Genomic DNA, 13,973 nt, shown 5'->3' on the forward strand with positions numbered 1-13,973 from the left:
TCAGACAAAAAGAAAACAACTTATGTGTCCCGAAACCTATGAAGTTTGGCGTCTCACTTATAAGCAGGTAAGTTTGGCATCTCACTAATAACCAGGAAGTACATACTAAGGAATATCTACGTGTTCCTACATAGAGGGACCATTCTTAACTACACTGAGAGTTGCCAGTGGAGGACAGTCAAGTCCTAATATAAGGTTTCCCTAAAACCCACTCTAATGCTACCTCCTTTATGCTAGGTTATAGAAATTAGACTTCAAAACAAACAAACAAAAACACATGTATGCTACATAATACAGAAGAAAAATTTAAGTTCATCAAATCTCTCATTATTTTTAAATAATCTCTTTCTTAATACAAACCGACTACTAAGTTACTGAAGAATGGCATGTTTTGATTAAAAAAAAAATACAGGGTGGCATCAGTATTACTAGAACCACCAAACCCTTCTAAACTGTGATACTAAAAATAACCTGGACGTTAACTCAAAATGGTCCCTTTTAGACACATAAACATTTTATTACTCATGGACCTTTAAAATTATAAAAATATTTCCATTTTTTGTTCTTTTATTGGTTGTGCACACTTTTTCTTTTTTGCTCCATTGACACTTAAACACTTGGTAAACAGTAATCCTTTCAACTTGTATTCTAATTTTTTAAAACATAATTGAATTAGTTTTTTTATGTTGCCTCTCTTCATGTTTCATTTTACTCATTTGTATTTTCTTTTTAAAATTCATTAGGGCAGTTGTTTACCAATTTGGCAAATGTTTTCCAGTACGGCTCTATGGATTCTGACTCAAGGCTTTACATCACTGGTGGTGGCTCTCAGTTTCTGTTCCATCAGTTTCGTACGTGTGCTAAACTTTTACGGAGCTAGGGAGTCCTGAACATTCCCAGAAGAACTCTTTTCAACCTAGCTGTACTTTAGATTCATTTGAGGAGCTTTTCCAGTGCTGCCTGGGCTCTGACATCAGAAATCAGAAATTCTGACTTAATTGGTCTAGGGTGCAGCATACTTGAGAACCACTAGCCTAGAGTTTATCCACAGAGTAGGTACAGATTTCAGTTTTAGAAATTCATCCAAGATGGCAGTATAGGAGACCCAGCTTCTATCTCCCCACAAAGATCAACAATCAGACAGCCACCTGCACATACACACACAACAACAAAACTCCAGCTGTGGAAGAGCTCTGGAGTTGACTTAAGAAACTGCAGCAACACAGTGGAAGAAAATCCCTGAGAACAACTACACAAAAGGTGAAGGAAGACGGCTTTGATTCACCTGCAGCATCCCATCGCCAGCGCGCATTGCTCTGCACCGAGAGGGAACTCCCCAGCTAGGAAGAGCTCCCCTTGCCAGCTGAGGGAGGACAGGGCGAGCAACAAGCTTCCCAGACGCGGTGGCACTGTCCAAAGGTGCTGCTTTGATTTTTACTCCCCCCAGACCATAAGGCTGAGGTGTACAGACGGCTAGAACAAGGAGGAAACACAGGGACTGACAATAGCAGCCGTGAAGCAAGAGTGACTGTGGTTCCGTGACCTACCCAACAGACAAACACAGCAGCTTTTGCCACTGAATAAGGAACCAATGGCCAGCACGGCTGCTACAAACCCCTAGCAGACTTCACCAGCTTCGCTGCCTAAGTCCTTCCCCACTCACTTCTCACTCTGCCCCCACCAGAGCCTGGGAGGGAGCCACACCGGAGGGCAGCCCAGGCCTCTGCGGCTGCATGAGTGCAAGACACCAGCCCACAGCTGCCCCCACTCCTACGCACATGCAAGGCATGGTGAACATCAGGGAAACATGACTCCACCAAAGGAATATAGTAAACCTCCAGCCAATGGCCCCAAAGAAATGGATACCCAGGAATCACCCAACAATTAATTCAAAATAATTGTACTAAAGATGCTCACAGAGCTACAAGAGAACAGAGATAAACAATTTAATGGTATCAGGAAAACAATATAAACAAAATGAGATGTTCAACAAAGAGACAGAAAACAAAAAAGAACCAAACAAATTATTTTGAAGCTAAAGAATAAGATGACTGAATAAAGAATTCAACAGAGCGCTGCAACAGCAGACTTCACCAAACAGAAAAAAGAATAAGTGATCTGCAAGACAGATCAATTGAAATTATCCAATCAGAGGAGAAAAAAGAAAAAGGAATGAAAAAGAATCAATTTGCGAATGATTGGATTTCCAGAAGGAAAAGAGGTGAAGAAGGGAGCAGAAAGCTTACTTAAAGCTTCAGTGGGGCTCTTGCATACCAGTGACCCAACGCCTGTCACCAACCCCCACTATGTGTGTACACCTGTGGGGGGGGGACGCTGCAGTCACGGGAGAGCACACACGACGGCCAGGGCCCCCCATGCTGCTTGTGGGCCCAGATCAAACCCTGTTGTTTGTCCTGCACCATTGTTCTCACCTGCATTTAGCCTCACCAGCTAAATGTCTGATGCCCCAGCGAGACCCCTGTCATTGGGCTTCACTTCCATGAACCTGTGGAGAGCCCTAGCAACCACAGTGGCACACAATGACAGCCACCTGGCCTTCCTGCCTGGCCTGGCCCTCAGCACTACATGTGTGTCTCCAGCGGCCCTGCCACTACACAGGGACCTGCAGAGAGCCCCAGCAGGCAAGTGTGCACCCCTCAGCTCTGGCCACCACTGCCGGCCTTGGTCACCAGCCGCTGCTGAGGACCGCAACAGTGCAGCCACTATGGACCCCTCTGGCAGCCACTGTGGATCCCTCTGGGAAGGACTATGCGGAATAAGGACTAAGAGGCTTTACTTTGTGGACACAAAATAGCTGCACTTCATCTTCCCGTCAAGAAGCCTTGAGGCCATCGTTACCTAGTATCTATCAACAGTTCAAGTGAGAGAAATAATATTTGAAAATTAGTTGAGGGAGACCCAGTCCATTTATTCCTCCAGAGAGCCTCAAATATCCATCTGGATTCAGTCAAACCAGCAAAGAGAAGCAGCAAGTGCTTAACTCGCTGACATCGTGTCAGTCCGCTACCAAACTGCATTTGGGAACTATGTTTCACGCACTGTCGCTGCCTATATAGGGGAGCGGTATAATGTAGTCCTGTGTAGTAAGTCACAGCATATTGGATAAGAATGTTCTGAGGACATTGCTCATCAGTCCTTTCTGTAAACTCCTTAGGGACATTTTCTGTCTTCTAGTTATGTTTCTCCTGAGCAATGAGTTTGTCTCACAAACACTGAACTTTGTAACAAATGTTTCCTTTTATATGTCAGCTCAAGTTATATTGTAGGCATCTTGAAGGTATATAGGTAAATATACATATACAGAGGGTGCCAAAATAATGTATACACATTGTTCAGAAAGGAAAAGACTGTATTAAAATTGTACAGTATTAAAATTGTAATACTCAATATATACCGATAAGAAAGATGGATACAAGTCATGTGTATACATTTTTTTGGCACCCCCGGTATATGCATTTATATTACACACACTTGCACAAATATTTGCACTCTACACAGCACCTGGACGAATTATTGTACTGTACCCAGTAAACGCACAGCACTAGCTGGCTGGCTAATTAATTAACCACCTCTGTCCATCTACCTGCCCATTTCTAACACTTTTTCTAGGGATGCAATTTGGAGCAAGTGCTCTAGTCAGTACATAAACACTGATAAATTAATAGGATATAATTAAAGAATTACCTTTAAAAATGTACTTTTCATTCTTGAAATAGCTTTAGTCCTGATATCCTCAAGTTGTTTCAATGCCTGGGCAGCTTGCTGTAATTGACCTTCACAAAATTCATCTAGAGAATACGTTCGAGACCTATCCAGCTAATTGAATGATAGTAAATGTTGAGTATTGGAAAGTTGAAATTTATTTACAAAAGAAAAAGACAGAAAACATTTTGGCCATCTTTTCACGTCATAAAGAACAGCGCATTTATACTTTCTTTTGCATACATTACGTTTTATATACACGTTCTTCATATTCAAACACCCATAGTAAGTTTAACTAAATCTTGATAAAAGGCACAAAACTACACTCTTACTTTAACTATGACTAAGAGTAAGCCAAAGCAGAAAAATTCAAGAGTTGATGTATCTTTGAACTGTCTATGAACCCAGGGGAACCACCAATCCCAGGGATTGCTTTACCTTGAAGTCCCAATTATTGGTAAAAATTAAAAACAGGAACATTATATGTAGGATAAAGAGGCTAAAATTAAATAATACAAATGAGGTGAATGTTATTCTGAATTCCTTTAGAATCCAGCACGGAGGGATTTCCATCCACTGTGCCGTCACACGCCTCCCTGGTAACAGAAACAGCATTTCCCCCACTCACGTGCATCCTGTCATCTTCCTCCTTCCAGTCTTTACCTTCTTTTTCCTACATCATGTTAATTTTCTTGCCAAAATACATTTTCACCAATAAACATGCAGACATCTTTATCCTTAGTCATACCATAACACCTTATAAACGGATGCTTCCAAAAATTAAAGACTGATGGAAATGTAATGGCTGTGTGCGATGTCAGAGGGATAGTGGATGGGGGAGGAGGATCATACAGTGTGCAGGATATAAATGATAAACGTCTAAGTATTGCTTTGCCTTGTGCACCTGAAACTAATAAAATTTTTTTAAAAAATTAAAGATTGAAAAGTACTGCTCTAGCCTTCCAATTCTGGATTACCTGTGTTCTCCTTCTCCTAGTCCCGTATCTGGTTTCCAGGTCCTGATTTTTCCAGGTAAATATGCCCCCCAGTCTCCCTTCCTTTCTGATCTCACTGCCAGTACCCTAACCCAAGTCCCTACTGCTTACACCTCCATTATTCCAGTGCATACTAACCGATCTCTTTAGCCCTGTATCTCCTCACTTTAGACTTTTCCCACAAACCAGCATCACATTAATTTTCCTATAAAACACCATGTTCAGAAACTTCCAATAGTTGTTCTTTAAGAATAGTTCTCAAAGTTTATTCTGCATAAGAATCACCTAAAGGACGAATTCAAAATGTAGATTACTGGCATCACCCACTGCAGCCTCCCCCAAAAGCAGTGGGACACAAAAATTCACATTTTTTATTAAGCACTCAAAATAGCGCCCCCCACCAAAACACAACCGTCTTGAATAGGAAATATAATCAAAGTCCCAAATCTAGCTGGTTCTATGGCCTTGGATAAATCTCTCAATCACTCTAGAACTGAGTTTGTCATTTGAAGGTGAAGGCCTGGGGACAGTGATCCACACATGCCCTTCCCTTTCTGGTTCTAGGTAGTCCAGCCCCTTTACAGGTGTGCGTGCATCCGCCGAGTGCACGGGCACACTCTACCTCCACTCGTGGTACTGACTTCTGCACCACCTCGTCGTATGCACCCATTCTCCTTACTCCTCTGGTCCACCTTACTGGTGCCTGCATTCCCAGCTACACGTAGCCCCCAGTCCCCGTGCCCAATGGGCCACCTTCTCTTCCTGACCCGAGGCTCAGTTCTCCCAGCTAGGAATCTCTGCTCTCCCTGCATTTCACCCTGGCTTCTCCACATTCCCAGACACTCCTATTCTTGCAAACTGTCCTCACAACCCCTACTAGGAGGGCCCCTGTCCTAAGGGCAGGTTCAGCTCCTACCTTTTCCTTATTCTGTTACTCTTGGCCCCATATTCAAGACCCAACGTAACTCTCAAATCAAACATATATTGGATGTTTTACTCACATCCATATTCCTTATTACCTGCCCTATCCCCTCCTCCCTGGCTATTCAGATCCAGCATGGCCTAGCTCACAATAGGCTTCCTTCAGGAAACATGCCTGAACTTGAACTCCAAAGATTCCTCTGAATTTCTGTGGCGAGACTGATTTACAAGTATTATTTTCCAGCAAACATTCTTTGTGTTATATTTTGCTAACTGGTTAGCTAGAATGATTAGCAACACTGAGGGAATACCTCTAGAACTAGTTATCATTTTTATATGTAAAGAATTATCGCTTCCAATAAACTGTAAGCAGATTGAAAGTAGCAATGCTTCCTTTGTAACTTCATATCCGTCTCCTGTGCATAACACTTTGCACACAATAGATAATTAACAAATATTTATATATTGTCTGGAGAGGTTTGTTTCCTTCCTCTTGCTGTTCTGGGGGGAAACTGGTACGGCCTAAGGAAAGAATGTTAACATCCCTTTTCAGTCACTCTGTTAGCATCACCAGCCGTCAGCTTTTTAGGGGTAGACTTCCGAAATATTCTTAAGTCTCCTTTGCTTTACCACACATCATTAACTGATAAATTCTGTCACTCAGCCATTCATAAAGCAATCTAATAGCATCGCCACGCAACCAATTTCCTTCTACATGAAAACCATACCAAAAATACTTCACTGTGAAATGTCTCCTACTTATATTTAATCCTTCAGAAACATTAATATTCTCAATATAACTATGCAAAATATACTTTACCTGTAATGATTAATTCATCTTTCTTCATTAGTTTTTTATTTATTCACTCAAGAGCACCTATTATGTGTCAATCACTATATATAATCAACTCTAAAAATAATCTGTTGATTTACAAGTATTAATTTTATTAAATGTGTGTAATCAACACAATTAATTTTTGAGCTGATTGTCAAATTTATAATTTGTCAGAGTTCTTTAAGTATTCCTCTAAGACTAGATAACTATCAATTTCACTTTTAGCGTCTCCCTCACACAATGGCTAAGCTGCTAGAATCCTGGTCAATTGTGTATTACACACTTAAAATTTATAGTTGTATATACTTAACCTCTTTGAAAGAACTACTCTATATAAATTAAATTAAATCATTCATTAAGACTGTCACCCTTTTTTAGAATTGTGGAGGAGGAGAATTCATAAATTTAACCAAAACCTTTTAGTTGCAACTTATGACAATTTCTTGGCATGCTACACTGAAGGAAGATTAGCTACTATCAATTATGTATTAGAGATAATTCATCATTTATAAATAATATTGCACATTTGGAAATAAAGAAAGGGCCTCATAATAGGCTTAGGTTACGTATAAGAAAGAAATTATTTATAAGGAACATTGTTAACTATTAAAATGGACTACCCAAGGGAATAATGTTCTTCGCAGGTATTTGAGAACATTAGTCACCCATAGGGATGGTTTACTTATGGATCTTGGTATCTGTATTCCTTTGATTTAAAACTCCGTGTGGTTTTTGTTTTGCTTTTTGTTTTGTTTTTTTAAGGAGAGCACAACTCACACTGGCCCATGCGGGGATCAAACTGGCAATCTTGGTGTTGTTAGCACCACGTTCTAACCAACTGAGCTAACCGGCCACCCTGTGTGTTTCTTTCTCTCTCTCTCTCTCTCTCTCTCTCTCTCTCTCTCTCTCTCTATATATATATATATATATATATATATATATATATATATATATATATGTATGTATATATATGTATGTATGTATATAAATGTAAAGTAGCCACTATATCCTATGCAGCTATATCTTAGCTAATATATATCAATATTAGCTTATGGTAGTATACTTCTACCCACCTTTACAAGGCATATGGCAGATGGATTATCCTCATATTCATTTCCATTTTTGAGATTAAGTGCATCTTCACAAAGTCCCTTTATGTAAAGCAAACAGCCCTGATATAACTCATCAGCCCAAAACAGATGGTGGTACAAAAATGACCTGAAAGTTAAAAAATTTCCACAGACTTACGTCTTCTTCAAAATGAAGTTAATTTAGAGATAACTAGTATAATTTGTCCCATATGCCTATAGTTAATATGTAATACATCTATCCATTTGAAATGGATTTGATAGAGCTTGGTAAGCATTACAGTTTTGTTTCACTGATAATGTTGAAGGCAAGGTTTTGGTACTGGGTGCGTTGAGTAAGAACAAAATAGGAGGGGAAACAAGTGATGATGTTACCCTGTTATGCCACTGAGTTCTAATAATTTTGAAATAGGAGACCACGATACCCAAAAGGAATATTTTCCTTACTTATTAAATTTAAATAAATTTCTCCAATTTACTTTCCCCCCAATTACAGGGAAAAAAATAAACTAGATTAATAACCATTTCTTAAGTTCTCCAACCATGACCTAAAATAGAGAAGATGGGCCCTTTTTTCTTCTCTGTCCCTTTCTACTGGTCTGATCAAGGTCCCAAAAGTGAGCCAAATCACTTCTGACAGCACTGGAAAGAACAGCAGGACAGAATTGGAGGAGAAAAGACCAGAGAGGAAGCGACAGCATGTCACTCTAACGAGGAGGAGTTGCTGAGGAAAAGCCCAGGTCTCCCCAAGAAAGCCTGTCCCAGACAGAAAAGCAGTGAGGCTGGAGCTCCTTTATGGTTTCAAGGAGCTAGTTAACTACTAGCCTAATGCCTGGCATGTAGTAGATGCTAAATAAATACTCGTGTTAAAAAAAAATAGACAAGCCAAAGACTGGGAGAAAATATCTATGAACCATGTGTATGACAAAGGACCATATCTAGAATATAAAAAGAAATCTTAAAACTCAACATTTTGTATAAAAACAAACAATCCAATTAGAAAATGTACAAAAGACATGAAGAGATATTTCACCAAAGAAGCAAGTAAAGATATTCAACATCATTAGTCATTAGGGAAATGCAAGTTAAAACCACAATGAGATACTGCTACCCACTTACCAGAATGTCTAAACTGAAAAATAGTGACAACTCCAAATGGTGGCATGAATGTGGAAAAAAATGAATCGTTTATAGTACATTGCTGGTGGGGATGAAAAATGGTACAATCACTCTGAAACACTTCAGTAGTTTCTTAAAAAACTAGACATGCAATTATCTAGCAACTGCACTCCTGAGCATTTACTCCAGAGCAATGAAAACTTATGTTCACACAAAAACCTGTATATGAATGTTTATAGCAGCTTTATCTGTAATAAACAAACACTGGAAAACATACAGATGTACTTCAACAGGTAAATGGCTGAACAAATTGTGGTACATTTACATCTTGAACTACTACTCAGCAATAAAAAAGATCAATTGATACATAAAACAACCCCAGAGAGTTATGCAAAGTGAAAAGAATTAATGCCAAAGGTTGCATACTGTATGCTTGCATTTACGTAACAGGCAAAATTTTAGAAATAGAGAACAGATTAGTCCTTACCACAGGTTAAGGAGAGGGTAGGAGTGAAAGGGAAAGAGTATGGCTCCGAAAGAGCAACAGAGGGATCTTGTGGTGATAGAAACGGTCTGTATCTTGATTGTATCAAGGTCACTGCCCTGGTTGTTGTCACATTGTACGACAGGTTTGCAAGATGTGATCACTGGGGGAAACTGGGGAAAGGGTACGTGGGATTTCTTTGTATCATTGCTTACAACTGCATTTCAATCACAATTATCTCAAGTTCAATAACAACAATAACAAAACCTGGCTGCTGGATAGCCTACAAAATAGAATTAACTGTCGACTATCTTGGATTATTTAATCATTCCCCTTTTTAGAAGCAACGAGTTAGATCAAGCGACCAAGGGAACGCATCATAGATTCTTCACAGCACTGTGATTTCTTCACACTACAGAATGGTATCCTGGGACATATAATAAGTGTGTGTGTGTTATGTAACATTGTTTAACATATATAAAATATTAATAGTCCTTAAAAATTAATGGGTTAACTTCAATCATAAAGGTTATGGAATGTGACTTTCCAATCACTGAGGGAAAATTAACTTATATCTGCTTCCAAACTACATATTTAAAGTAATGCTCCCTCTTGAAATTTTTATAAATATATAGTATATCAAGACGTACCTGCTTTTCTCTGTCTTAATTCTTCTAACATTCAATTTCCAAGTAACAAATGCTTTAAAAATTCTGAAAAGAAAAATACTTCTTACTCTATATTTATAAATCATGCAATTACATATGAAATAAATTTAGTAAAGGCTTAGTAATACTAGAAAATTCTCTAGAACATATCTCACTCATCCTGAGTTATCTAAAATAAATATTAAACCATATCACTTTTCTCCTGAATGATCAACAGAATATAGAGCAAAACATAAATTTAAGTAAAAGTCATTATAATTCTCATAGATGCATAATCGATTTAGATGTAACATTCCAATAAATATAAAAACTATAAAAATCCATTCTTTTCCTTTATACATTTATTGGTGCACTATTTTTAAAAGCGACTCATATTTCAGGAAGAGTCAAGATTCAGTTTCAGTAATGAATAGTACATTGATCAGACATCATTATGTAACGATAAGTGAAAAATTAAAATGTCATTTTGATATTATTGAATACTTATGTTTTTTAAAAAGATGCATTTGTAATTTTAAAAACTCAAAGAACTTTCATGAGAAGGAATTGAAAAGTTCCCCTGGTGATTATTCCTCATCTTTAGCCTTCACACACGAAATAGACATGTTGAACTGTTTCTGCAAATCTCCCTCAACTTCTCTAAGTAAATATTGCCACTCGGCACTTGTGGGCCGAGTCTAGTCCTATCTCATAATCTCTCTCTCCATAGCATTTCCATCTTGATGAAAATAATCACTCTTAAGAGAACACTAAGACGTGTGGTGATACTTGTTTGCCAAAGTGCGAGTCTGTATGTAGCCATTAAGAGCCAGTGGGGAAGAAAAAATGGTGGGAATAAGAGCGCCCAAGAGGCCAAGCCCTTGGCCAATCTTAGTGATATCACTGGCTGATTCTGAATCAAAGAAGACTGAAGGAGGCCTGGAACCATCCAAACAGTTCAAAAAATCCCATAATGTCATTCCATCAGGTACACCTGAGGCTTTAGAAATCAGAAATGCCTCCAATTAATCTAGTCACTTGACCTTAAATCAGGCTCCGAAAAGGCATTCTGAACAAGTTTCCGTCCTACTTTAATTCAGACCAAGGGTAATTCAGAGTCATGGTACCTCAGGATTCCAGAAGATCCCTGGAATCCCAGGTGATCCCAAACGAAACCAATGATGGTGTAAAGAGTGTCTGCACAAGGCCACAGAAACAAACGGTCCAGAAAGGCTCAGGGGGTAAAAAGCTAATGATGACACTCAGGTCTTCCCTGCGTTAGACACATGGCATCACCAGCTTAAGTCATCAACACTTCGCATTTACCTTATTTTTATATTTGAAATGTTACTTGTTATAATATTGTGATTTAAAAAGCTTTACAGAAAATGTTTAAAATAAAATTTAAAAATCAAATAGAACTACAAGTTTTAACCTGGCTAAAATTTAACTTACATTTTTCTTCACAGAAATAAAGAAAATGAATCATTTTGACTGTGGTCTTACTGATGCCAGAGGTCACATAAAAACATGATTCTTGTCCTAGCTCCAATTAGGTTTCAAAAGTTTATTCAATGAAAATTATTGAGAGCAGAATGGACCCTGAGGATTTATTATAAGGCAAGGATAGCAGTGGAAGGTTTCATTAAATACAGAAAATAATACTTTGGGCAATGTCATAAGCTGATAACCCAGAATCAAAAACATCTAGCTTCACTACTGGTGCCTAATTTATAGGGAAGCAACTATCACATATATTCTGCAAAATAAACTTCTCAGAACTGTTACTCTGTCATCTCCACTGCATTTCACTTTGGTTCCAGGTAACAACCAGCTTCATCTCCTACCAACCTCTTCAATACTTTAGTCACACCATTTCTACCTTTGAATACACACCAAACTTGTTCCTGCGTCAAAATTTTTCAACCTGCTAGTCTGTTTGGAACTATTCTCTCTCAAGACCCCATATGGATATGCGCTTTTCATACTTTAGGATTCTGCTTAAATATGTCTTCTCTGCCCATTTTACCTAAAGTATTAGATTGGTGCAAAAGTAATTGCGATTTAAAAGGTTAAAAATAATTGCAAAAACCACAATTACTTTTGCACCAACCTAATAGCAAAACACACACACACTTGTTTTGTTTCTGTTTTATTATCCTCCTGGCCTTTATCGCTATCTGAAATTACCTTATTTATTTACTTATTATCTATCTCCCTTCATTGAATGTAAGTTGTATTAAGTACAGAGACCTTTTGCATTTTTTACACGGTTGTTTCTCTAGGGCTCATAACAGGGGAATAGAAAAGGTGCACAGTAAATGACTAACTTCTCTGCCACAAAATCCATTCACTTGCCTACGAAAAAGTTCCTCAGGTCTTAGTTATTTCAACTATTTACAATATTAAATGTAACAATTTGAAATATAATTTCTCTTTTCCTAGTCCCCAGCAGATAGCAGCAGATCACAAGAAAAGAAAGACATTAGAGAGGAAACTAGACACAAACACTAAAACAACAACAGTCTGGGACTACTTTGTGAAGGATCAGAGTCTCAGGAATCCTGACGTGATGTGATGTAATATAATGTAACATAATGTAATGTAATGTAAACTTAGATAAATTTTTAAACAATTACCTTAATCAGCAAGCTGCCCCAAGCTCCCTAATTGTTTTATTTTCCTTTATAACATTTCATCTCCATCTGACATTTTGCATATATATGTGTTTTTTTTTATTTTCTCTCGCCCACTGTAATCTAAGTTCTTTGAGAGTAGGACAATTGTTTGGTCTGTACAACGGCATCTAGAATAATGCCTGGTTCGTACCAGACTCAATAAATATTCACTCAATGAATAAAGGAATGAAAAACAAAAAGTAAATTCATGTCATTATAGTTAATTTAAGTTTGCTCGACTTTAAAGTATCTTTTTCTTACAATATTTATCTAAAAAGATTAAAATTAAGAGTTGTAATAATTAAGCGGGTAAGCTTCCTTCATTAATGGGCTACCTCATTTCCTCTATAATTCCCCATAAATATGGCATTAGTAGAACCTACTGTCATCCTATTTCAAAAGGATCATACCACAAATAATTGGTTTCAGTTTCACTCATCTCACCGGAAATTGTAAAATATCTTCAATTGCTGTAATAAATAGCAACATCTTCTTTCTAACAGCCACTCCAAAGTAGGTATGTATTCTATGTCTTCTTCACCATCTATTTTGGTAACCTGCGTACATAAAGCACAAAAACATGACTTTCTTTCTTTAAAAAAAAAAAAGTGCTATTTTCAAAAATTAAGAAAGCATGCATTTGGCTCATAACTACTTGCCTTTTAAGCTTTTTCTGTATCTGGCCTCCAGCACCTCATCTACACCCAAACTTGATTTCCCTTCACACACTGCTTCTATTCTTGCCATTTTCTCATGCTATTTCTTGTCTCCAATAGACAGGAAAAGAGAAACTTCTTCACCCTGAGATACTTTTCACAAATAGCTATTCATTGTTTGGGTCCCATAATTTTCACATTTTCTCAAAAAAGCAGTATTTATGAACATAATTCTAACTACAGGGATGTAGCAGCTCCAAAGGGGCTAATAATCCCATGACCCAGATGCCTTATTTTCACATTCAAAAACCACAGGCCCTTCATCAAGGAATTTTCTCTCCCCATCCGAATGTTAACATTTTCTTAAATTTCGTCCATAAACGAAAGTATGCCAATATCAGCACTATGTGTTTATGTGCATATTTTTGGTTATATAGAAGTTGTTTCCTCCATTTTCAGTTGATACAGACATTAGCGAGACTTCCATGTCTGCACACACACAGCTACCTCATTCCGATGAGGTCCTGCTCACTGGTACTTAAGAGTTTAGTTGGGAGGGCAGAGGAAGGCAGATGGACATGAACAAATGATCAAGACAAGTAATTGTGTAATTACAATGTGGTAAGTCTCAAAGTGCTACGTAGAAGTATAATAGGGGGATTTCTACACTGTCAGTGAAGTTTCTGACAATCTGAGAAGATACTCTTTTCTGTTAGTTATTACAATTCTTGTTATATCAGCAAATGCCTGTTTTCTAGCTCTTTCTTTAAAAATTTACACTGAATATTAGTAAGTATTCAAGAGGTAAAAAAAATCATAAAATTGAA

General features: G+C 37.9%; 1 protein-coding gene across 3 annotated transcripts in view; it reads right to left on the reverse strand.

Moving 5' to 3' along the window:
- The window catches only part of DNAH14 (dynein axonemal heavy chain 14), a 202,746-nt gene that overhangs the window by 174,342 nt on the left and 14,431 nt on the right, over positions 1-13,973 (reverse strand). For 2 of the 3 annotated variants that reach the window (XM_074316462.1, XM_074316463.1), the window contains exons 6-9: positions 12,935-13,047; positions 9,816-9,878; positions 7,548-7,692; positions 3,706-3,837 (exon numbers count right to left, since the gene is read on the reverse strand). In XM_074316462.1, coding sequence (XP_074172563.1) covers positions 3,706-3,837; positions 7,548-7,692; positions 9,816-9,878; positions 12,935-13,047 — 453 coding nt within the window. Of the gene's footprint in view, positions 1-3,705; positions 3,838-7,547; positions 7,693-9,815; positions 9,879-12,930; positions 13,048-13,973 lie in introns of those variants that run through there. The other variant, XM_074316464.1, reaches the window with a different exon arrangement.

This window comes from Rhinolophus sinicus, linkage group LG12 (assembly GCF_036562045.2).
Source record: "Rhinolophus sinicus isolate RSC01 linkage group LG12, ASM3656204v1, whole genome shotgun sequence".
Lineage (NCBI taxonomy): Eukaryota > Metazoa > Chordata > Mammalia > Chiroptera > Rhinolophidae > Rhinolophus > Rhinolophus sinicus.